Source organism: Phyllobates terribilis, unplaced genomic scaffold (genome assembly GCF_046119375.1).
Source record: "Phyllobates terribilis strain yellow unplaced genomic scaffold, ASM4611937v1 Scaffold_8__6_contigs__length_399053987, whole genome shotgun sequence".
In the NCBI taxonomy this organism is placed as follows: Eukaryota; Metazoa; Chordata; class Amphibia; order Anura; family Dendrobatidae; genus Phyllobates; species Phyllobates terribilis.
The window spans coordinates 272630179-272657149 of NW_027362768.1; the positions used below are offsets into that span (position 1 = coordinate 272630179).

At 39.9% G+C, this 26971-nt stretch overlaps 1 protein-coding gene across 4 annotated transcripts in view; it reads right to left on the reverse strand.

Annotated features, from left to right (window-relative positions):
- Positions 1-5028: 5028 nt before the first annotated feature.
- SUN2 (Sad1 and UNC84 domain containing 2) overlaps positions 5029-26971 on the reverse strand; it is a 55381-nt gene continuing 33438 nt past the window's right edge. For 3 of the 4 annotated variants that reach the window (XM_073644241.1, XM_073644240.1, XM_073644239.1), the window contains exons 8-19: positions 26024-26094; positions 25601-25743; positions 20617-20820; positions 20419-20496; positions 19987-20030; positions 19454-19616; positions 18254-18487; positions 15265-15349; positions 15070-15185; positions 14584-14751; positions 13741-13833; positions 5029-11572 (exon numbers count right to left, since the gene is read on the reverse strand). In XM_073644241.1, coding sequence (XP_073500342.1) covers positions 11459-11572; positions 13741-13833; positions 14584-14751; positions 15070-15185; positions 15265-15349; positions 18254-18487; positions 19454-19616; positions 19987-20030; positions 20419-20496; positions 20617-20820; positions 25601-25743; positions 26024-26094 — 1513 coding nt within the window. In that variant the 3' untranslated portion in view covers positions 5029-11458. The remainder of the gene's footprint in view (positions 11573-13740; positions 13834-14583; positions 14752-15069; positions 15186-15264; positions 15350-18253; positions 18488-19453; positions 19617-19986; positions 20031-20418; positions 20497-20616; positions 20821-25600; positions 25744-26023; positions 26095-26971) is intronic. The other variant, XM_073644242.1, reaches the window with a different exon arrangement.

Sequence of the window (26971 nt, forward strand, 5' to 3'; positions counted from 1 at the left end):
GAACAAAAAAATTTATTATTTCCACTAAAATACTGTTTTAGCACCAAATTTATAATTTACACAAGGGGTAATAGGAGAAAAAGGACCCCATAATTTGTTATGCAATTTTTACTGAACACAGTGATAGCCCATATGTGGCTGTACACTACTGTTTGAGCACACAGCTGGGGTTGGATGGGAAGGGGGCGCTACTTGGCTTTTAGAATGCAGATTTCGTTTTAATAGATTGTGGGCTCCATTAGCTGATCCCCCCCTGAGATGCCAGAACAGCAGACACCCCCCCAACCCCAGCTGACCCCATATTGGAAACTTCACTGCCTAAGGAATTCATCTAGGGGTTTAGTGAATATTTTGAACCCATAGGTGCCTCACAGAATTTTATAACATTGAAATGTGGAAATATGAAATTTTTGTGGTAAAAATAAAATTTTTGTATTTGCTGCAAACTTGTCTGGTACACAAGGGTTAATAGGTGAAACTGGACTCCATTTATTTATTGCAAAATTTTTTCCGAACGCGGTGATGCCCCACATGTCATCAGAAATTACTGTTAAGCCACACATCAGGGCTGAGAAGGAATGAGCACTATTTGGCTTTTGGAACATAGATTTTGGTAGAATAGTTTGCGGGCGACATTTGCGGAGCCCCTAAGGTGCCAGAACAGCAGAAAAACCACAAAAGTGACCCCATTGTAGAAATTACACCTCTGAATTAATCTATGGCAGCAGTGACTATTATTTAACATCCACGCAAGGCCTTTTTTCTGGAGAATTGCAAATATGGCAGTTTAGTACCCATACATTGTGCCTCCTATATATTGTAGCTCCTCCATATATTTCTCCTGGTGACACACTCCATAAATTGTTAAGCGCTCTCTCCCCGCTATAATAATGCCAAACATGTGGCCGCTTACTGCGGTTTAGGCACAGTGGGGCTCAGAAGGAGGGGGCATTTGTATTTGGGATCCCAGGTTTCACTGGATTTTATTTGAGGGGGCAGGAGCCATGTTGCTTTTACAGAGTCTTTGTTCTACCAGTAACGTGGGACCCCCTGTAGTTCCAGTGACAGATGACGGACCTGAGAGGGGGCTGGTTTTGTGTGGAATAAATTAGGTTTGTATTGGTAACATTTTGGGCTAGATAATATTTTTAGATCGCTTCCAGAAAAAGGCTGGGATCCCATTCTCGTGTTGTACACTGAGCACTTATGTCAGGGTTTCCGTGTAAATCACACAAAAATGTGATTCAGACTAAACCCCCGACAGAACCACCCACCATCATGAGGTAGATGGAGACATTACGTACTCTGTTTGGCATCTGCTCCGATGGTATCCATCTTTTTAGGCGTTCATAGATCTGTGGTCACCCACACTTGTTCTGATTTTTGGGAGGCAGAATGAACAAATAGACAGCAGTACCAGAATAGTTATTTTTTCGCGGTTCACCGTGCGGTATAAGTGATAAGGCGGATTTATTCTTTGGGTCGGTGCAATTACAGCAATAGCAGATTTCTATATTTTTTTTAGGTTTTGCTGCTATCGTACAGTAGAAATGCTTGTTTCTAAAACGCAGTTTTTTTGTTGCCATATTCTGAGAGCTGTAACTTTTATTTTTTTGGCGAACAGTGCTGTATGACGGCTTATTTTTTGCGGGGTGAGTTGTTTTTTTGTTTTTTTTTTAGGGCACATAGTAATTTTTGATTGCATTTATTCAGATTTTCCAGACACCGAATTACCAAAAACTAGCAATTCAGTTATTGTTTTTATTTTTTGCCGTGCGGTAAGTGATAAGACTGATTTGTTTGTCGGTGATACCAGATTTATATTGTTTATTTATGCTTTGCTAATTTTACAGACTAAAAACAATATTTTACAAAAATAAATTTGTTTTTGCATCGTCATATTCTGAGAGGTGTAACTTTTTTGTCGAATGAGCCATATTAGGGCTTGTTTTTTTGCAGGACGGATTGGTATAATATATATATATATATATATATATATATATATATATATATATATATATATATATATATATATATAATTTTTACATATGACTTTTTTTTATTCACTTTATTTTGTGTCAGTATGATGAAAAAGCGACATTTTTGGCCTGTTTATTTTTTTACGGCGTTCGCCATACGGAATAAATAACGGGCCAGTTTTATAGAGCGGGTCGTTCCAGACGTGGCGATACCAATTACCATATTTTTCGGGCTATGAGACACACCGGACCATAAGACGCACCCCAAATTTTGGGGTCAAAAATAGGAAAAATAAGACAGACCCCCATCTTATAAAAAAATATAGTCTGAATAGGTATCTTACCTGGGGGGGCGATGGAGCGAGGGTCACAGGAGGCAGGGTCCTTCAGGAAGTCGGCGGAAGTGGATGAATGCTGCGGACCCTGGGTGTGAGAAGGTGGTGCTCCAGCAGCGGGGAGTAGTCGGATAGCAGGGCCTCCCTCCCTCAGGAACCCGGCGGCTGCAGCAGAAGAGGTGAGATGCTGCGGGGCCGATGCATGTGCCTGTCTGGATCCGATGCCGATGCCTGTCGTCGGGCAGTGAGCGGTGTGCGCTGCTTTTTGGTGGCCGTGGCCATCTTCCTGAAGCTGTGATCTACAGGAAAATGGCCACCCGAGCTCCCAGTCCGCACATGCGCTGGCTCGGGCGGCCATTTTCCTGTAGACCACGGCTTCATAAAAGAGGGCCGCGGCCACCAGAAAGCCGCTCTGCCTCAACACCTCACCTCACCGCACCGCCAACAGCATCTCACCACTTCTTCTGCTGCACCGCCGCTCTGCCTCACCGCCGGCATCTCACCTCTTCTTCTGCTGCTGTCACCGCGTTCCTGAAGGAGGGAGGGAACGGAGGGCCCTGAGATCCTTCTACACCATCACCACAACTATCCGGTAAGCTACGTTCGGACCATAAGACACCGCCCCCATTTTCCTCCCAAATTTGAGGGGAAAAAAAAAGTGTCTTATGGTCTGAAAAATACGGTACTTTTTTTTGTTTATTTTATCACAAACGCTGCGTTTTGAGTGGCGAAACGGATTTAACTTTTTTTCACTTAGTCACACTGTGGGACATGTATAGTTTTCACTTTGATCACTGGTCTCATACACTGCAGCACTCGTGTCCTGCAGTGCTTGAGACTGTCAGTGTCTCACTGACTGTGGCTATGAGACCCAGCTTATAGCTTGGGATCATCACCCCGTGTAAGAACAAATACCGCAGTCCCGATTGACAGCAGTATTTTAGGGGTTAATCACCCCCCGATCGGCTTCAAATCCGGCCGGGGCCGATACAGCTGACACCTGTGGAAATTGCCCATGAAAGAGCGACGCTGAGGAATTAGTCACCTTAACGACCGCCGTGAAAAGGCTTAGGGTTAAACAAAGCTAAATACCCTTTTGTGCCACATGAAAGGCACTAAAGGATGGAAGTTTATTACGTCTAGGGGCCATCTGAAATTATATATCTACAGGATATCTTTTCTATCATCTTTAAGATTGCTTTAATTTTTTTGGAAAATAGCTTAAATTCACATACTGTAAATACTGTATGTAAAAGATCATGTTAAAAATGCATTGCATATGGATGGCATACACCATGCATGTGAAGATATAAAAAAAATAAAATAAAATTGCATATTCAGATTGCACTCACATTACACATGCAATAAAAAATAGATTTCACTCTGACAACTCTCAGGGCTGAAAATCAGAACAATTTTTGATACGATCGTGTGACTCCAGCCTAAATGGCATTGTGGGTTATAGATTATCTAGATAGAGAATGTATAACTGGTGGAGAAAGGCTGGACTTGATGGACCGGTGTCTTTTTTCCACAGGAAAATGGCCACTGGCGCATGCGTAGACTGGGAGCTCAGGCAGCCATTTTCTTGTAGATCACAGGTTCAGGTTTTCTTAATTCTAATTTTTAAGGTGCATGTAATACACCCAACATCTTGTTTGTGGCAACTTCTGCACGTTACCAAGTAGAGAATGAATCTAGTCTTACAGTTGATATTTAATTTTGTATTTTACAGCTTTAACACTGGATTCAAAAATTTAGGAAAATAACAAGAATTGACAGCACTTGCAATGAGTACGACCACATGTATAGCAACCAGGGTGTATTAATAATAAGTGTATTTTTGCAGGATTTAACAAAAGAGACTGGTGAATAAACACGGTAGTTGGAGCCTCGAGTCCTACATACCTGATACTAATGTACCATTATACAGAACGATATTTCTTTGATTATTTTACAAATTTGAGAATATTGCTGACTGTGTAATGCAGAAAAAGTTATAGGCATTGAAGTGCAACCCTCATTTTTATTGATAGAGCGATTTTCATTGTTAAAGTGGTTGTCCGGGACTTAGCCCCGTACAAAAAAATAACCTAAGAACTTACAGGCAGGTAGTTGCTACCGATCTCTGCCAGCTCCGAGCGATCAGAAACCGCTCCTGCTAGTGATTCTCCAGCTTTCGGTGACATCACGTCGGCAGAGGAGCTTCTTCTCTTCCGCTCTGCCGATGGGACACCTCTGCCAATGTCATGCTGATTAACAATTGGCTCTCCGCTGCCTAACTGCGGAGCTCTCAGTCAGCTTGATGCCGGCAATGACGCACCATCGACAGAGCAGAAGACAAGGCGTTGTTCTGTTGAGGTGAGCAAATGAAGCAGGGGAAAGCCGCCTGAGATGGTCTCCGGGCAGAATAGGCAAGTTGTTGGCAACTAACTGCCATAAGTTCTTAGGCCTATAGGAAAGAATAACTTAAGTCCCGGATAACCCCTTTGATGATCTGTTTAGCTCTTTGTAACATGCAGAGAGACTACACAGAATGTCATTGAGGACCACAGGATTAAAGCTCCTCTTAAGGTTTAGACCTCCATGCATGGAATGCCCAGCTCCATTCCCTTCAACGGTCCAGTGCTTCTATGCCAAAGCCTTCTTTTTCTTTTATATAAAAACAATATTTAATATACAATAATATTGTACAAAAATACAATGACACCATGTTACCAAACCAGACAATTTATTTATAAATTACATAACAATGCACAAGCCTCAGAAAGGAACAATGTAAAACATAGAATTTTAACAGTAACTGACTGGCACACAATGAATATTACAGTAATACATTCTTTTTAGAGGGTACATGATTTTAATTCAAAGGGGTTATTCAGAAATTGGGAAAAAAAAAAAAAAATGTTTTTTTTTCCCAGAACGCTCCTAAATCTAAAGTGCCACGAATAAGAGTGGCCCTATTTTACGTACAATTTTTTTTTTTGTAATATATTTCAGACCATTTTACTTGCAGAATATTTTCCATGTGAACTACATTATGCAGCACAATTCAGTTGTAATGTCCATGAATAAGCCACTACTCAGTGATTATAATAAGTGAAAAATATTCCAAGATTAGGACAAGTGTCGTTCCAGTTACTCAGAAGGCCGGTGCTTCTGCTAGACGATTAAAAGTAACCATACAATAGCTGTTTGAAGGTTAGTTTCTTGCCATTTGTTAAGTCGACTTAACCAGGTTTCTACTATTGTTACTTTTTCTTTACTGTAGTTTTTATTAAACATTCTTCCATACCAGTGTTTTTGGTAATCTAGAGGAAAAAAAAAAAACATTGTGCAGTATTCCCCAAGTCAAATTATGGAATAAAAAAAATTATATATCCAGAAAGGAGGGACAATCTATTTCAATAGTGCCATGTCCGCTTATAATAGCAACTATGGCATGTAAATGGTTAGCCTAGGCACACATTGCATTTGTGGCCACTGTCAGAATAGATGCCAAGTCATTCAGACACCACAGGGACGTAATGAAACACAGAAGTATACCACATGGTATATATATTTTTTTGTAATGGCCCTCTGTGTAGGAAAACAGTCTTGTTGCACTGTTATATACAGGTAAACCAATGGTATGCAGATGCATATTGGTGAGATGGATGCCAAAAGAAAACACTTGACTTCCATATCGTGAATAGTGTCGGGAAAAGCTCCACAAGTACAAATTGGTGCACAGATGCTATATGCACTTAGCCTAATAAAATTGCCATAATTGCTATTGCAGCACTCTTATGTCCTGCACACAAGGCTGTATGAAAAAAAATGAGTTGCAGCTTTTTGGTCACCTTGACTCTGCAAGAAATGGAGTAAGTTACCAAAAAGTCTTATCCATGCCAAAATCGTATCAATTAAAGAAAAAAAAAAGCTCTTATTTGAAGGTAATTATTCTGCTCTTCATTAGGAATATTAAAAAACTTTAAAATAGAGCAATTCCTAAAGGAGCTACTGGCCACATCTTCCAAATGGAAAAGACTAACCGATGACGAGAGCCAGTGAGGCGAAAGATTGAAGAGGAATGAAACCTTGGAAGAACCAATGTCCAATTGTGTTTTGTACATTCAATCATTCCCAGGATGAACTTATGATTGTTATTATAGGGACTATATCATTAGATACACTTTAGAATTACAATAAAATGAGATAGTTGGAGCGCCTTCAACATCCATTTTAAAGAGGTCAAAGAACTGCCACTTTATCCAACAAAAGAAGTGATCTTGTGGAAGACAATTGGTTGGGTCCACTCATGTTCGTTTGTGGGCATAAGCTTTATGTGATATAAGTATTTTCTAAAAGATGTTTTTATAAGTGACAGTCAGGAAAGGAGAATAAAAGCAGGCAGGAGCCCATAAATACTTACATGGACGATACTTTTGTTTGCATTCGTTTAACTTTTCATTTGACTTTTAAAAACTGGTCAAAAGAAACGAGCCAATATCATTGTGAAAATAAATCTCTACCAACTGATTATTGACTTATTAAGCAACTAAGTTATCATTGCAACAGCAAACTAAAGTACATGTAAAGGGGCTTTGCCAACATAGTAAGTTAAGCAATATGGATACGGAACAACTTATCCCTTTAAGTCAATGATCTGTCTAGAGCAGTGATTCCTAAACTCCAGTCCTCAGCCTCCAACACATTGTTTTCAGGATTTCCCTAGTATTGCACAGGTGATGGAAGTATCAAGGCATCAAAAACTGCTACAAGTTTCTCTCACCTGTGCAATACTAAGGAAATCTGGAAAACATGATCTGTTGGGGGTATTAAGGACTAGAGATTGGGAAACAGTGGTCTAGAGCAAGCAGAGTAACTGATCAAGGACTCATTAGTGAGGAAGTGTCCTGAAACAAATAAGCCGAAAACACAACTTTCCAATCTTAAACCATGTTGGTGCACAAAAAAAATAAAAAATACTATGGTACCATGTTGATCAGCAAGTCTATATTATGACAAAAGGTATTACAGAAACGATACTTTTATTGGCTACCTAGAAAAAATATATTTACAAGCTTTCTGAGCACAGAGATACCTTATGAATAACAGAGAAGAGTGAAACCTTTAAATGGCTTATACCAAGATATTGTACATTAAGTGATATGTTACCATGATAAATCAATACAAGGCCCTCTTCACATGTGTGCTATCAGTTATAATCTTTGTGGGTTTACTGAAGTAAGTTTAATTTTTGTGAATTAACGGTCCGCAAAAACCCTCCGAAAAAACAATAGACGTCGAGAGCTTGGTCCGAATTGTGGACCAAAAGTGCTCATTCTGATGATAGAGCCCACATTTCAGACAGCATACGGACGCCATCCGTTTGCAACAAGGTTGTGTGAATAAAGCTTAAGTGAGGTTTTTGTCTCGGCATGGCCTAATCGGCAGATAGCTGATAGCAGGTCTGGGGGCCTTAGAGGAGACCAACCTTGCACTTTGTGATTGCGCCGCACCAACAAGATGACAGACGCAATCCTCTCCCTCTGTCAAACACTTCATATACTATAGTCACTACTGAGTGCAGCATCCAAGGGGTTAAAGAGCTGGGATCCAAGTTATGATCCCAGCAGCTGTGACAGGAACAGGTTTATGTATTCGCACTTACGAGATCATCACACATACATGCTGAAAATGTACGCAGTGGTGTGGAAAGTAGCATCATGCTTCTAAGCAGCAGCTCTGAAAAGGTTTGAAAACAGTGACTTGGGAGACGATTTATTTGCAGCAAGAGAACAAACACAAATATTAATGACGTTTCGCATCTAGCTTCGTCAGGGGGTGATGCTATATTGTGTAGCTAGGTTATTTATAGTACGACCAACCTAACTGAGGTTACCTTATCAGGCACATGTGCAATGGAGGGTCTAATTGGTTGGTCTTACTATAAATAACCTAGCTACACAGTATAGCATCCCTCCTTGACGAAGCTAGATGTGAAACGTGGGTTGGGTGCGGTTCTTCATGGTCTGGTGAGATTTGTTACTTTTCCCTTATTGTCACTGCGCATTTTTCTACACTCCATACTTATGGAAATATACTAAATTATCCTGTGGTAATTGACTTTTTTTTAATTACTATTTACATCTCTTGTACCTCAACACCTTTATTACATTGGTATCCGTCTAACATGATTGTACCCTCTTTCTATTGTACATATTGTGGGTCCATTATGTCATTATGGTATTCACTAGCCATGAATGTCTTGTCATGTATGGTTTTAAGCTTATTAAATTTTAATTGATGTTGAAAATAAAATTATATATTTTTATTTGCATCTTTATGCCTTGCACTTTTTTTTCTATCGGTTTAGTCTATCTTTTTTTTGCGCAAATTGTGGCTATAGTACCTCTTGCTCATGATATATTTGTAGGTTTATTCATTTTGCTTTAGAAAGCAGGGTGATGAAATTGCAATGTACACTTTTGCAATGCTAACCTATTCAGAGGCTCAAATTTGCACTCATGAGATGTATTGGTTCCTCCATCTTCCCGCCACCATGTGCCTGTCATTGACAGATTTCCTCCTGTAGAACCGAACCAAAAAAACCTGTCAATTGAAGGCAAAGGATGGAGTAACTAATGCATCTCCTGAGTACATTGATTTCCTATTCATGATAACCATCATAAATTGCAGACCGGTGATGCAGAATATCGAGTTATGACACATTTGGCATTAAATGCGCACATCCTCCGCTCCCTCTCTAGAGCTAGTAAGTAACCAGTGTCTTTACATAAGGAGCCACATTCCTGCAGGTTGTTTAACAGAATGGATGTGGATAACCAAGTAGAGATTTATTTTCAAATTGACATTAAAAAGTATATTTCTAATGAGCAGTGTAAATTCAGGAATAATCAAATGTCACACAATAAAATATGTCCAACCAGATGAATACATGAGGCTCTGTATGAAGATATGGAACAAGGCAAAAGTTTGAAATAACTCAAACAATGAAAGAAAACGCCAATATAAATGTGCCATCTACATTCTAGGTGAAGCCAGGGGTTTCCACCGTTACATAAAGAATTCAGTGCAATAGCAGATAAATTAATATAGAAGCATGGATTTAAACACAATGATTGAATACTTACTGACAAAAAGTATACATCCTTCAAAATAATACTAGCATGACAATTACCACACAAGTGCAAGAACTAGGGTGTTGGATGCCTTAATAGCCCCGCGCATAAAAACACGTCATAGCGAGAACAGTCCTTATTACATGTCCTATTGGAATAGCTGGAGGACGGAACAGTTAATCAGGAAATGCAGTCCTGAGTACATAATACTTATAGGTATTAGGCATTTTTGACATTGTAAAATGTTGATTAACTCTGAAAATACAGTCAAAATGAACATTGCAGCAGCCTCCAAAGAGCACTTAAAGGGGTTGTCCACCTGAAAAAAAAAATATCATTAGATGTGCTCAAAACATAAATACAGTATATACTTGTATTCTCAAAGTCCCAGTGGCCCGATATTACCGCTGGTCAAGCTGGCCAACCAGGTTTGTTCCAACACAATAGGAGCTCCACCACCTCTTCTGAGTTGGCACATGACTCCTGAAGGGGGCTGGCTGTTTGACTGTTCTCAAAATATGCTAATACTCTGTCAAGGCCTATGCAGAAACAAAAAGGGGCTGACAGCCAGCCAGCCAGCTTCAATCATGTCACATGAAGGGATGCAAGTGCCCCATTCAATCTCAGAACAAACCCTTAACAGCAGGACATGATGGCAAAATAATAGTATATTAGTAGGTTTCATACATAGAATTTCAAACACATTTAAACAAGTTTTTTTTTCTGTTTGGACAACCCCTTTTAGGCCAAAGCAATGCATTTCCCTTTAATTACTGCTAGTGAGATCAGTGAAAAGATGTAGGAAAAATAACAATCAATGACTACAGGGCATCCTGTACCAACAGTCTGTTAAAATGATTAAATAGAGTACAATATGTTCTAGCAAAATGCTTAGATAATTAAAAGGGAATCTGTCGCTGCTTTGCTGCCCCAAAAACAGCATAAAATTATGGTCAGAGACCCTGATTCCAGTGTTTGTCACTTACTGGGCATCTTTGTGTAGTTTTGATAAAACAGAGTTTTAATTCCTGCAGCTCCTGTTATGATATTCATGAGCTCGGACCATCCCCGCCCCCACCACTGATCGGCAGCTGTCTATAGACAGAAAACTGTCAATCAGTGATGTGGGCGGGGTTATACAGAGCTCATCATTGAAAGAACTAGCAAATCTGTAGCAGATAAAACTGATTTTATCAAAACCACAGCATGAAAACCAGTAAGTGAAATATCACTGGAATCAGGGTTTCTGCCCCTATTTTACTCTGCCCTTAGACTGAAAGCAAACATTTGGTGACAGATTCCCTTTAAATACTGCCTTTCAAAAAGACAAGCAGGTAGATGGCATCCACAGTGCATAAATCAAGGCAGTTAAGTGCAAAAAAGAACAATTATATACAGTTTAGTATAAATTTTGCTTCCAGCTTATCCTTAATTATGTGACGGACACACAAGAGAATGATCACAATATCCTTTCTTGCTCTACTGGGATAATGTTATATTTAGGTTATTTACAGTCTGCATGAACATGAAAGATTAGTTTTATTGGTCTTACTAATCAAAAAGTTTCCCAGAGCGAATTCCCTTGCGCCTTTATACATGGATGACATCATTAATTTAATGATAATTACTTGAATAAGTCATAACTTCATGACTCAAAGAGCAAAAACTGAAATTATGTTAAGAAACATGAGATTTATGGAATTAACCTAAATGTATTTAATAATACATTAGCGGATGGACACGGGTGCTATAAGTACAGTATATTGCAATTTCTCTTGTGTGTGCCAAGATTACTAATACACTTCATATGTATAGCAGAAAAGTCAGAAAATTATCCCTTTGGGGTAGATCCTTTTGCAGGATGTCGTCATAATTGTTGTTCAGCAGATTATTTGCTGTAAAGCAATAATACATAATACTGCATCCACCAAGTCTGGCAAGAGAGAACGGCTGCCCTATGATACTGTTCAGGATCCGTCTCCAGAAGCATCACCCAGTGATTATGTACGGCGGTCCGCTATGGTTCAGCCTCACCATGCACCCGGAAACGATATATACAGGTGTACTCTGGATGACCCCAATTGCTTTGGATTCTCAGTTCTACCAAATCAAAGGCTGAGATATTTTTCACCTTTAAATGTAAAAGAAAAGAAGAGATGACAATAGACACCTATAATACGCAGCTGAAAAGTGCAGAACATTTGAGTAGGAGAGGGATATTCTGCATGATAGCAGATAACTTTCTTAAAATGTGCACAACTGCTCCATTTATTTTCTATTTAACTCGTAGAAAAAGCCAAGCAATGCACCAGACTGCCTAGGCAATCCCATAGAGAATGGATGGAACAGTAGTCCTATTCTCATGATTGGTGGTGGCCCCTGCGGGTCAGCCCTCAGAGATCCGAATGTTATTATCTATCATATGGATAAGTTATAACTTACAAAATTTGAAATAAACCTTAAATATCTAACTTAAAGGGAATCTGTCAGCAGGTTTTTGCTATATAAACTGAGGACAGCATTAGGTAGGGGTTAAAAACACTGAACTTAATGATGTGTCACATATCCAGCTGTGTGCTGTTTTTTACTTATACTGACGCTTTAATCACCTTGTGATTATCATTGCTGGGACTAGCTGGCTGCATGCTTGCAAGTCCAACTCCACCCACTTCTGTGATAAGCAGCTCAGGGTCTATAGCTACAGTATGTACAGAGCCTGGTGTGGGCGGGGGCAGCTTTCTCAGTTCTGCTGCATTGCTAAATCTAAAAACTCTGATTGTGTGAGAACGTCTGCACCCAGTAATCTATATGATACATCATTGGACTCAGGATCTCTTTGCCTACATCAGGCTGCTCTCAGATGAGGTAGCAAAAACCTGCTGACAGATTCCCTTTAATTCCTTGTTACTGTTCATCAGAATCATTCTTTGATCTATCTTGCATAATTCCCGCACCTAGTGCTTTGTGTGGTTCAGTAGAAGCCCCTTATAGAAGTTACAGGTGCATCTCACAAAATTAGAATATCAAAAAGTAAATTTCAGTTCTTCAATACAAAAAGTGAAACTCATATTATATAGAGTCATTACAAACAGAGTGATCTATTTGAATTGTTTATTTTTGTTAATGTTGATGATTATGGCTTACAGCCAATGAAAACACAAAAGTCATTATCTCAGTAAATTAAAATAATTAACAAAAAACACCTGCAAAGACTTCCTAAGTGTTTATAAAGGTCCCCTAGTCTGTTTCAGTAGGCTCCACAATCATGGGGAAGACTGCTGACTTGACAGATGTCCAGAAGGCAGTCACTGACACACACCACAAGGTCCCAGAGTTCCAATTTTCATTTGGAAATCAAGGTCCCAGAGTCTGGAGGAAGAGTGGAGAGACCACAATCCAAGCTGCTTGAGGTCTAGTGTGAAGTTTCCACAATCAGTGATGTTTTGGGGAGCCATGTCATCTGCTGGTGTAGGTCCACTGTGTTTTATCAAGACCAAAGTCAGCGCAGCCGTCTACCAGGAAATTTTAGAGCACTTCATGCTTCCCTCTGCCGACAAGCTTTTTGGAGATGGCAATATCATTCTCCAGCAGGACTTGGCACCTGTCCACACTGCCAAAAGTACCAATACATGGTTTAAAAACAACAGTATCACTGTGCTTGATTGGCCAGCAAACTCACCTGACCTTAACCCCATAGAGAATCTATGGGGTATTGTCAAGAGGAAGATGAGACACCAGACCCAACAATGCAGACGAGCTGAAGGCTGCTATGAAAGCCACCTGGGCTTCCATAACACCTCAGCAGTGCCACAGGCTGATCGCCTCCATGCCACGCCGCATTGATGCAGTAATTGATGCAAAAGGAGCCCCGACCAAGTATTGAGTGCATTTACTGAACATACATTTCAGATTTTAAAATCATTTATCAAGCTTTTGTTATAAAGTATTCTAATTTACTGGGATAATGACTTTTGTGTTTTCATTGGCTGTAAGCCATAATCATCAACATTAACAGAAATAAACACTTGAAATAGATTGCTCTGTTTGTAATGACGCTATATAATATATGAGTTTTGCTTTTTATATTGAAGAACTGAAATAAATTAACTTTTTGATGATATTTTAATTTAGTGAGATGCACCTGCAGTCTCTGGTGGTGGCTTCTGATTACTACTCTGACTACAGCCCATGACATCTGCAGCCATCACAATAAGAAAAAGCCCGTCATTCAGCCCTTGATATTTTATAGAAGCATTTTATCAGAACTTTGAAGACAGCTAAGAAAAATATGATTATTACCTTCAAAGGAAAAGTCTGTATTGGGTTTCCATTCTGATTGTACGTGAAGTTGCCGAGGAGTACCCCTTCTTTCTGTGACTCTTCTTCCAAACCCTGTAGGATTTTTATTAGTTAAATGCACAGAATTCCAACCCTTCATTGATGAAATAAGAAATCATCACAAGTGATGAGGAATAGGTATATGCAACCAAAGTGGTTAATAATCCCAAATGAATCAAATATATGCTATATAAATGGCTGTGAGTGCTCTTTCCTCCATACCTTGTAAAATAACCCTCTGAAATACTGATATTTTGATCTTGTGTATGACATTGGTAGTAGTAGAAGTTCTTCACCAAAAATCCACAAAAAGGCACAGTATTGGTCAATAAAAAATGTGATTTACTATATGTTAAGAATAATTAAAAATGAGGAATGTGTAAGAAATAGACATTCCTCACATGTAATAAAGCAGTCAAACAGTCGCAAATCATGCACACGGGAGCGATTCAACCATATCACCGAGCAGCTATAAATACTTGGAGCTCGGCCCAAGCATAGTCGCCGAAAGGGTTAATAAAACATACTCACTCAACACTAGTTACTATATGTTAATAAACAAGAGTGATATCAGAGAAAGTTACTGCTAAAACCAAAATGATCCAGCCTGCATAATGTTTGTTTAACCGTATAGGGAAGCCTCGGGACAGTACCAAAAATAAGTATAAGACGATGTATACATTTTTTACATGGCTCCCTATGGTGGACGGATGCCCCTGCTTCCATCCAGACTCTGGCCACTGTCAGTAGTAGTATGCCTCATTAACATATATGCCCAATAGTAGTAGCCAGAACCTTACTTACATAAACAGAGAATTCCTTAGGTGCGCTTGCAATTGTGGACTTTGGTGACAAGGATCGAGGAATATGATCCAGTGTGACGGATGTTGGTTTGATACGACTGGAGAGACGGATGACGGCATAGCCCTGAGAACCTCTAAATGCCCAGCAGTTTCCAGGGTTTGAATCCGGCTGAAAAAAGAAAAAAAATACTAGACATTTGACAGTGACAGGAAAAAAAATTAGAGGGATATTTACCAAACACTAAATGCCAAAAATCTGGCATATAACAGTCACAACATGTACCAGTGGAAAGATTTTGTGACTTTTGGCGTGTTTATAACTTCTCTGCCGATTTTCTAACAAAGTGATCGTAGCGTTAACAGAGGGGGTGTAGCTAAAATTATAGCAGAAATGTACTCCAGCTCACGACTGGAGTACAATTCTGACCCTGGCACACAGTACATTTTTAGTGAAACATGATACATTCATATAAACTGGAACTTTTACCTGAAGTATTACACGAGGTGACTGGGACTGGTACCAAAGGGGGACCCCAAACAGGCTGATTAAAGCGGTCTTTGTTTCATATGTTTCTGAACATCTTGTATTTAAGACACTGGCACCTAAACACAGAAATGTAGTTAGAAATTTATCACAATTTAACATTACATTTATGAGTAAACTGAGGAAAGAGGCACCAACCTGAGGACTCCAGAGCATAATCTACAAGCCCTATCCGGTCCTCGCTGTATCTCTGCAGGGCACGGTTAACAATTTCATACACCTCCTCCAAAAAGAAAAAAAGGACAAATTATTTCATGTGGTTCCTACCAGGTGTTCATTATTCTGGAAATGTGTGTTGATGTCAGGAGAAGTTTATATTAGTGCTTTAAGGAGCTGCACATGGCTAAAATGTCATAGCCCTACATAGAGAGACATGAAGTCCACATATTCTGTATTCTAAAGCCACAACCACTCAGGGGGGTCACTGTGTGACCAGCATGGATCGATTACACAGCCATGTGCAGAGGTTTTTCAGAATAAGCTTTACCCTCCTAACTATTTTTGCATTTTTATAAATCAGCAAAGGTTTACCCATGTGTTCTGTGGATCATTTGCACTGTTCACAATATTTGCCTGTTCTCTCTTTTTTACATTCTGCATTGTATTATAAAGTAACGTATTTTGCTGATTATAAGTCTCACCCCAAATTTTGGGGAGGAAAATTGGAAACAAATGTTTACTAATAAACCGGTGCGTGTTATAATCAGCTTACCTGGGGAAGGGGGGGGGCTTTGGTAGAGTGGGGTCCCAGAGGTTGCTGCTGGCTGAGGCAGCAGGAGATGCTGTGGAGGCCGGACGGGGTTATTGGAGGCAGAAGTCGGCTGCGGGCCTCATGCTGTCTGCACCGCTCTTCTCCAGGTGTTCGGTGGTGCCGGGGCTAAGCCAACATTTTGCGGAGGCTGGAGCCCCGCACCTTCCATCCTCTCCTATGTGGTGGACTCCGGAAAAATGGCCGACAGAGGTGGCGCGTGCTCAGATTGAGATCTCGGCACCCGCAAAATATTGGCGGAGCACCACCGAACATCTGGAGCAGAAAGTGGCACCCCGTCCGGCCTCCACAGCATCTCCTGCCTCAGCCAGCAGCAACCCTGGGACACTGCTCCACCGCAGCCAGTAAAGTGATGTCGCTTTGTAAGAGGCACCCCTATTTTCCCCCAAATCTGGAAGAAAAAAAGTGCATCTTATAAACCAATAAATATGGTACATTTGTTCAATACTGGGAGCTGTTTCAGGTGTTTTTAGTATCAAACACATTTGTTTTAGATTTTTTCTCTTCTGAGCATGTCCCTTTCAGTAATAAATTCTGTGTGTCTAGGATGTGACAGTCACCATCTATCATTTACCAGCACAGCTTAATTTCTGTACTTATTTACCGCTCTAGTACACACACACATACATACATACATATATATACACACACACACACTGCCGATTTTGCAAGTTTTCCCACCTACAAAGAATGGAGAGGTCTGTAATTTTTATCGTAGGTACACTTCACCCGTGAGAGACAGAATCTAAAAAAAACAAAAACAAAAAAATCCAGAAAATCACATTGTATGATTTTTACATAATTAAATTGCATTTTATTGCATGAAATAAGTATTTGATCACCTACCACCCAGCAAGAATTCTGTCTCACAGACCTGTTAGTTTTTCTTTAAGAAGCCCTCCTACTCTGCACTCGTAACCTGTATTAATTACACCTGTTTGAACTTGTTACCTGTATAAGACACCTGTCCACACAATCAATCACACTCCAACTTCACCACGGCCAAGACAAAAGAGCTGTCTAAGGACACCAGGGACAAAATTGTAGTCCTGCACAAGGCTGGGATGGGCTACAGGACAATAGGCAAGCAGCTTGGTGAGAAGGCAACAACTGTTGGCACAATTATTAGAAAATGGAAGAAACACAAGATGACTGTCAATCTTCCTCGGTCTGGGGCTACATGCAAGATCTCACCTCGTGGGGTAAGAATGATTCTGAGAAAGGTCAGGATTCAGCCTAGAACTACACGGCAGGGTCTTGTCAATGACCTGAAGAAAGCTGGGACCACAGTCTCAAACATTACAGTTAGTAACACACTACGCTGTCATGGATTAAAATCCTGCAGAGCACTTAAGGTCCCCCTGCTCACACCAGCACATGTTTGAAATTTGCCATTGACCATCTGGATGATCCAGAGGAGGCATGGGAGAAAGTCATGTGGTCAGAGGAGACCAAATTAGAATTTTTTTGTATCAACTCCACTCACAGTGTTTGGAGGAAGAAGAAGGATGAGTACAAACCCTAAAACACCATCCCAACCATGAAGCATGGCGACGGAAACATCATACTTTGGGGGTGCTTTTCTGCAAAGGGGACAGGACAACTGCACCATATTGAACGGAGGATGGATGCTGTCATGTATCACAAGATTTTGGCCAACAACCTCCTTCCCTCAGTAAGAGCATTGAAGATGGGTCGTGGCTGGGTCCTCCAGCATGACAATGACCTGAAACACACAGCCAGGGCAACTAAGGAGTGGCTCAGTAATAAGCATTTCATGGTCCTGGAGTGGCCTAGCCAGTCTGCAGAGCTGAACCCAATAGAAAATCTTTGGAGGGAGCTGTAACTCAATGTTGCCCAGTGACAGCCCCAAACCTGAAACATCTGGAGAAGATCTGTACGGAGGAGCGGGCCAAAATCCCTTCTGCAGTGTGTGCAAACTTGGTCAAAAACTACTGGTAACGTCTGACCTCTGTAAGTACAAACAAAGGTTTCTATACTAAATATTAAGTTCTGTTTTTCTATTGTATCAAATACTTATTTCATGCAATAAAATACAAATTAATTATGTAAAATTAATATAATGTGATTTTCTGGATTTTTTTGTGCTTTTTTTTTTAGATTCTGTCTCTCACGGGTGAAGTGTATGTACGATAAATATTACAGACCTCTCCTTTCTTTGTAGGTGGGAAAACTTGCAAAAATCGGCAGTGTATCAAATACTTATTTTCCCCACTGTATATGCAAACACACACATACCTGCATATAGATATCTTACAAAAGCAAACCAGAATGTTATTTGCAAATGCCTAAAAATACAGATCCTGGAAAAAAAATACAAAGAAAGTGATCACATACCTCCCGGGACACTCCAGACAGTCCACTTGCCTGCAGTTCTCGGTCTATGTTCACATGTGCCTCAGACGCCCACAGATTTCTGTCTGCAATGATTCCTGAGAGGATCTTCCTCTCTAACTCCACCAAATACTTCTCCAATTCATCACGACGCAGGAAAAGATCAGAAAGAGATGCTGACCCCCCATTCTCCTTTTCTATACTTCTTTGGAGCCAAGTTGGGAAAAGTGACTGAACCTGAGAAAACATAGGACAGAATTTTGTGAACTGTACACCACCAGTGAGGCTCTCTCATAAGGATGTAATTGGAGGCAGAATTGTGTCCAGCAGAAAAAGAGGCCTTACTCAGAAATGGATTTGGCATAAAACAAGGTATGGTTGTTGTAGCTGAGTGAGGGAAAGGCTCACACTCTGCGCATCTAGGATTTCAGCTGGGCAGTTAAAGAGGTGATTTTTTTATTACTTAAGTGCATATGTTTTTGTCTAAAAATTATGTTTGTAATCGGGTTTCATTAAAAATGTTTGTTTTTTCTATAGCCCGTGTATTGCACTGTCTACGGCTTTCTGCAGAATGAGTTAACTAAGTATCCATCAGTGAGCTCTTTTTGACGATCCATTAGGAGAGTTTCCAATTCTTATCTGTCTTTTTTTTTTTTTTTTTACGCTGCTCTCAGCTAATTTATGATCACAGACCACATCAAAGTTGAATGTGCAGGAAGACAAGAGCTTATCAAAGCCAAAAAGGTGCAAATTTTTAATGAAACCAAATTTCAAAAATGTTTTTTAGTCTTTAATACATGCATTTAAGAAAAAGAATATTCCTATTAAGTTCCCAGTCTATGACAAGCTGTACCCATTCTGTGGCAGGGGCGGACAGGTGCCCAAGAGGTAAGAGGGCCACTACCACCCCCAAAGAAGGGGAAGTAGTGCATTATGAAGAGCCATTGGACTGTATAGGGCCTATATATTGTTCTAGCACAGAGGCCCTCTCCTCTCTGTGTCCATTTCTGGTCTATGGGAGTCACCACCACGAGATATGATATTAATAGTGTCTTGTTTTCAGGTGCTGGTCAATAGGCTATGACCCTGGACAGCTAGGGCACAGTGTGATGTTTAGGCAGTGGCTGGGGATTTATATTTATATTGTAATGCACTTCTGACTCTTGAATATAGATACCATATCAAACCATAAAGGAAACTCACTTCATCCTTCACTCCTCTTATTTGTCCAGGGATAGTGTTCATTTGCAGGGAAAGTTCAGATTGAGTTTTCTTCACTTTCTCCAATTCTTGCTGGAGACTCAAAAGCTTTGTTTCCAGCTTTCCAAAATCATGGGCAAAGATTTCTCTTGTAGCCTGAGGAGAACTACAAAGAAAAAATGAGTGCTATTTACTACCAGTCTGAATTCTATACAAAATTATAAATAAATATCATTTTTGAAAGAAAAATGGATGCATACTGCCGATCCGTGGAAAGTCTACAGGACTAGTGAAGATAGCTGAAGCAGCGTTTTGTATCACCACCAGTCCCATAGAGAATGCATGGAGTGGCAGCACGGACTGTGACTATCACTCCACTCCAACAGGGAACCCCATTCTGGCGAACAGCGATGGCCTCAGCGGTCAGACCCCTACGGATCGAACAGTTATCATCTATTCAGTGGATAAGTGATAATTTATTATTACTCGAGTACCCTTTAGAAAGACGACTGTCTAGTTTTTCATTGCAAACTTACTTTTTGACTTCTGTTCTAAGCTGCAAAATCTGTCCTTCTATATCCTAGGGAAAGGAAAAAATAGCAAGCCATTCATAGTTAGATATTAATTCACAAACCTCCAGTAATATGTATAAACAAGTGACCCAATTTTATAAAACAATCAAAATCATATATTTTACACATCAAATACATTTATCACCTGTAACGTGATGATTATTTTCTATAGAAGCTATCTTACACATATTCTAAACCATATGGATTCTTTGGGACTTTAACACTTCTTGGCTATCCTTAGGATAGACCATCAAAGTTTAGTTTTCGAAGTCTGATCTCCTTCAGATCATCCAGCGTTACATAATTTTTGTTACATGCTATTTTAGTAGGATTTCTGCACCACTAGATTAAAAGGGATTTAACTACACAAGGACATTACTATAGTGAATTCCTTACCTTGGACATGTGGTTTATTTTCTGCTGGATGTCCTGATGATTGTGCTGTTGCTCTTGTTTTACCGCTGTCAACTCAATCTAGGATATATGCAGCAAGAAATACCTTTAGATTATGGCATCCTGCTGCGGCTGTGTATCAGCCAACATTGTATTGTATGTATCTGTGTATCAGCCAACATACCCTATTGTATGCCTTACCTTTGTCCTGGCTGAACTCTCTTGCAAGATGTCTTCTGTCAAAGCAGCCTCTTTAGAGATAGACAGGTCTCTGAAGACCTGGACAACCTCATCATGACTGAGGCCACCCACTCCTTTTGTTTCACCATGCTTCAGCAATTTTTGCTCATTTGCTAGATCCTGAAACCTCTTTTCTAGAGATTCCATGCGCGAAACTATTTCATTCTTCAAAAGAAAAAAAAGACATTAAAACATTCCTATCAAATTGTCTTTTAATTAAAAAAAAATATTATAAAGAAAAAACATTTAAATACACTGTAACATATACCAGGCACCAGCCTCCAACGCAAGCGATAGAAGCTAGCATCAAACACCGCTGCTTAATTATTCACATGCCACTGTTAATATCTGATTGTGGCATTTAAATGGTTGCAATTGGCCCATGCTCCTATGACGCACTGCCTTTGGTCCATTCGGGGGACTAAAATCCCCCCAAAAAATAAATGAAAGTTTCAATAACACCCCTTTTCCCAATTCTAAAATAAATTTAAAAAATGGTAAATATAAATGAGCATACTTAGTCCATTGCTGCAGCTATTAAAATATAAAATTAATTAGCTCATACCATAAAAACAACATGAAAAAAAACCCCAAAAACTGAAAAACTAGAATAACTATTTTTTAAGGGTTAATGTCTAAGAGCCCTAGTAGGAGGAAGGAGACATTCACATAAACAAGATCTCACTCTGGCATAAAAGAATGGGGCTCATTTCTAAAGCTGCGTAACTTTCAGACAGTGCAAACTGAGACTAGATAGTCTTAAAATGCCAAGGATGTTCAGTGTCTGATGTATGCTGATAATTCTGGTGAAGCCTTAAGCCCCCGTCTCACATAGCGAGATCGCTGCTGTGTCACGGTTTTGGTGACGCAACAGCGACCTCACCAGCGATGTCGCTATGTGTGACACTTTGCAGCGATCAGGCACCTGCTGTGAGGTCGCTGATCGCTGCAAAGTGTCCTGGACCATTTTTTGGTCGTTGCCCTCCCGCTGGTCAGCACACATCGCTGTGTGTGACCAGCGGGAGCAGCGATCAGGCTGGTAACCATGATAAACATCGGGTTACTAGGGGCACACGCGCACCTAGTAACCCGTTTATCATGGTTATGAGCCTGCTAAAGTGAGCGGTAACCTCCCGCTCACTGTAGCAGAGTGGTAACCATGATAAACAACGGGTTACTAGGAGCGCGTGTGCCCCTAGTAACCCGATGTTTACCATGGTTACCAGCCTGCTCCTGCTTCAGCAGGCTGGTAACCAGGAGCAGGACATCGTGGAAAGATTCTTTCCACGATGTCGCTGCTCCCCTGATCGTTGGTGAGCCTGCCTGTTTGACAGCTCACCAGCGACCACATAGCGACGCAGCAACGATCCCTGACAGGTCATATCGTTGTCGGGATCGTTGCAGCGTCGCTAAGTGTGACGGGGCCTTTAGATTCTTTAGTATGAGTGCATGTTAATAAAAAAATTTTTTACAGAAAAAAGGCAGGTGTATTTACCAACACAGATCACAAAATCAATGCACTACAGCAGGGTTCCCCAACTCCAGTCCTCAAGGCCCACCAACAGGTCATGTTTTCAGGATTTCCTTAGTATTGCACAGGTGATGTAATTATTGCCTGTGCAGGTGATGTAATTATCACCTGTGCAATACTAAGGAAATCCTGAAAACATGACCTGTTGGTGGGCCTTGAGGACTGGAGTTGGGGAACCCTGCACTACAGGATGCAGGTTGCTTAATCAGCATTTTGCACCAGTGGTACCATGGCCTTTATAATGTAGGCCTAATGAGTCTTCTAGTGCATTATGCAGTTTTGTTACTTGTGTTAGTAAATACGGCTGCTTTTCTTCTGCCATGTTTTTTTAAATTTTTATGTCCCTTTGCGGTGTTTTTGTTTTTATTGTACAATGGCTTGTGAAAGTATTCAATCCTCTTGGCTTTTTACATATTTTGTTACATTACAACTTTTGTTTAAATATTTTTGTAATCTGATTTGTGTGAGATGCATCAGCACTTAATAGCAAAAAGATGGCCAACAACATTATAACCAAAAGATGGCCAACAACATAACCAAAAGATAGCGTGTGTGACCCAGAATTAAGTCAAACAACACAATAAAGTACCAACTCCAAAGATCATGAAAACATGGAGAAAGAGGAGTAATGCTGGTATAAAAAATACATTTTATTTGATACAAAAGTCAAAACCACAGTGGGTACAGTAGTACAGATAATGTATAAAAAATGACAGATGAAGATGCAGTGGAAATATAGCAGCACAATTTACCTCTTATATGTATATAGTAAACGCCTAATACTTTCTCCAGTGGAATCATGGCTGTGGATGCCCTCATATCCAATAAATACAATAACAAAAGGTAGCAGCTGAAGAGGTAGCAGTAAACCATGCTAAATCCTTACGAGGGTAGGCAAAAGCACTTGAACCAGGGGGATAAGGTGGCAGAGAAGGTGCTGGAAATGCCTCAACGTGCGTTTGGCCGCAAGGGAACTGGCTTTCTCAAGAGGCCATGAGGAGTTTTCAGCACCTTCTCTGCCGCCCCATCCTCCTGGTTATATATACAACCCCTGGCAAAAATTATGGAATCACCGGGCTCGGAGGATGTTCATTCAGTTGTTTAATGTTGTTGAAAAAAAGAAGATCACAGACATGGCACAAAACTAATGTCATTTCAAATGGCAACTTTATGGCTTTAAGAAACACTAAAAGAAATCAAGATAAAAAATGTGATACTCAGTAAGGGTAATTTTTTTTTCAGACCAAGCAGTGGGAAAAAATTATGGAATCATGAAAAACAACCACACAAAAGAACACTCCAATACATCACTAGTATTTTGTTGCACCACCTTTAAATTGTTGCAACACCTTTGTTGCTTTAATAACAGCTTGCAGTCTCTGAGGCATGGACTTAATGAGTGACAAACAGCACTCTTCATCAATCTCGCTCCAACTTTCTCTGATTGCTGTTGTCAGATCAGCTTTGCAGGTTGGAGCCTTGTCATGGACCATTTTCTTCAACTTCCACCAAAGATTTTCAATTGGATTGAGATCCGGACTATTTGCAGGCCATGACATTGACCTTATGTGTCTTGTTTCAAGGAATGTTTTCACAGTTTTTGCTCTATGGCAGGATGCATTATCATCTTGAAAAATGATGTCATCAACCCCAAACATCCTTTCAATTGATGGAAAACTGTCCAAAATATCAATGTAAACTTGGACATTTATAGAAGATGTAATGACAGCCATCTCCCCAGTGCCTTTACCTGACATGCAGCCCCATATCATCAATGACTGTGGAAATTTGCATGTTCTCTTCATGCAGTCATCTTTATAAATCTCATTGGAACGGCACCAAACAAAAGTTCCAGCATCATCACCTTGCCCAATGCAGATTCACGATTCATCACTGAATATGACTTTCATCCAGTCATCCACAGTCCACGATTGCTTTTCCTTAGCCTATTGTAACCTGTTTTTTTTCTGTTTAGGTGTTAATGACGGCTTTTGTTTAGCTTTTCTGTGTGTAAATCCCATTTCCTTTTGACTCCAGTTTCCTCCCATTCGTTCCTCATTTGTTTTGTTGTGCATTTCCTGTTTTGGAGACATATTGCTTTAAGTTTCCGGTGTTGACGCTTTGATGTCTTCCTTGGTGTACCAGTATGTTTGCCTTTTAACAACCTTCCCATGTTTGTATTTGGTCCAGATTTTAGACACAGCAGACTGTGAACAACCAACATCTTTTGCAACATTGCGTGATGATTTACCTTCTTTTAAGAGTTTGATAATCCTCTCCTTTGTTTCAATAGACATCTCTTGTGTTGGAGCCATGATTCATGTTAGTCCACTTGGTGCAACAGCTCTCCAAGGTGTGATCACTCCTTTTTAGATGCAGACTAACGAGCAGATCTAATTTGATGCAGGTGTTAGTTTTGGAAATTAAATTTACAGGGCGATTCCATAATTTTTTCCTCAGAATTTAGTGATTCCATAATTTTTTTTTCCATCTGCTTGGTCTGAAAAAAAACCACCCATACTGAGTACCACATTTTTTTATGTTGATTTCTTTTAGGGTTTCTTAAAGCCATAAAGTTGCCATTTGAAATTACTTTAGTTTTGTGCCATGTCTGTGATCTGCTTTTTTTCAACAATATTAAACAACTGAATGAACATCCTCCAAGCCCGGTGATTCCATAATTTTTGCCAGGGGTTGTACATATTCAAACGTAAGAACAGAGAAAGCCGCTGCCAAAGTCAGGAGGACCCCATATATGAGTGTTGACCAATCATGTGGGTATTAGCAAACTTTAGTCTAATGAGTATGAAGGCCTTTAAAATTAATCGGTCAGTAGGATTACCCTTCCTAAGCCGTCTATATGGGCATGTTGGACATAGAAAGATGAATACAATGATACCTTAATATCTGCAATTTGATGTGGATTTCTCTGGAAAAAGACGCTTTTCTTATATATAAATGAGCTGTTCAGGACTATGGGCCGGATACTGATCTGCATGAGAATCTGCCTCCAGAGATTATTTTACATTAAACGTGGAGTTACCAGTGTGAGATATGTAACTAACACAGAACAGTGGAACTGAACTTTGTCTCTAACAAACACATTTTTGCAGCTCTCTGAACACTGCTGTATTGCAACACCCTGTCTGCCTGTGAGATGGAAGCTGAGAGGAACCTGCAGAAGTGTCAGGTATAAATCACACACAGTTCTGCAGTGAGATCAGGAGAGCAGAGAGCGGCCATTACACATTAGACTGGTAACGCCGCCTTTAACTTAAAGAACCACTCCAGTACTTTTTTTTTTAAAATTTTACTGCTGGAGTGGTGCGTCTAAATAAAAACACGAGCATTAAGAGAAGCAGTCTTTCTTGGGACCCTAGAAAATAATATCCACTATACAGTTATGTTACAGACCTGGAACAGCAGAGGTAGGTTTTGTGGTCCTGGGTCGACTTTCTTTAGAAAATCATCTTTTATGGGCTTTTCAGTCTCAGAAAAAGTTGCCTTTGGAAAAATTACCAAGTTCTGGAGTCCAAAGGGAAAGAAATACCATAGCCCTAATATAAGAAGCAAATGTAGTTAGTGAATAACATGCAGTGGAAGGAATGAAATTGTTAACACACACATATATAACAAAAAACAAATAGTAGTTTACAATATTCAGATTACAAATCTATAATGTGATAAATACTGTGCATTTAGAGGTACTAGCCATAAATATCCTCTTTTACAAGCATTTTCTCTCTCTATGGTGCAGTTTGTTTTTCCTATTTCTTTACGGCACTTTAAAAATACACACAAAAGAAAAAAAATAGAAAATTTGTCCAGGTTACTTACCTGTTGCTATTAATGCTAAGAACAGTAGGAGCAAAAGAATTTGCAGCGCTTTCTTCAAAATACTATAATGCCTGAAAAACATTTGCCTGCCATTAATTTCATTTGCTTTGTACCTTGCAATATATTTCATACATTAATACAACTCAAAGCTACAGTAATTAAATTCTGAAAATATAAGCGGTCTCATCACAATAGGATAACTAGGAGCAAATGGATGTGATTAAAAAGTGACATAAAGTAAAGACGATTTTACATCCAGAAATCGCTGCTGACCTGCACACTTACAAACATGTTCCACTTAGCTTAAAGGGAATGTCCTCAGAAAATGACCTACTCTGTAAACTAAGTCGTTACAATCTTCCAGTTGAAACCAACCTACCTGGTGCCCTCATTATTTCTACCAGCATCAAAGACAGTGGCAGCCAAAATATTTTCTGAACATGGCTCCAGAACGGAGAAATATTGGCAAGTGTCAGCATGGAGGGGGACCAGGTAAGTTGTAAATATCCCATGTGTAGGCATATTTTTAAATATCAACTATACAAGCTCTTTAAACACTGGAGGAGACATTATCAGGGGCTGGCTGCTAGTAGCAGCAGGGAGCAGGCCATGCCTCCTGATCTGTGGCATAAAGTCCCAGAAGGGAGGGTGAGAAGTGAGGATCAACTCTAGCGTCACAATGAATTACAGGTACTGCGAGGGTTACAAACAGCTCTATTCATGTTAACTTTATTGTTTCTGAAGGCATGGCCAGTAGAATAGGGGAAACCATGAGTAAGGTGTAATGATGAAATGCGTAGGTTTGCTACACTACATTTGACTCTTCTTGTACCACAATTTTATAGGATAAAATAAAGAAATATTCCTTTAACCTATGTTTTTTTCATATCCACTTTGGACATACTTGGCCGCATTCATATGGATAACATAGAATACCCAATTAGTCCA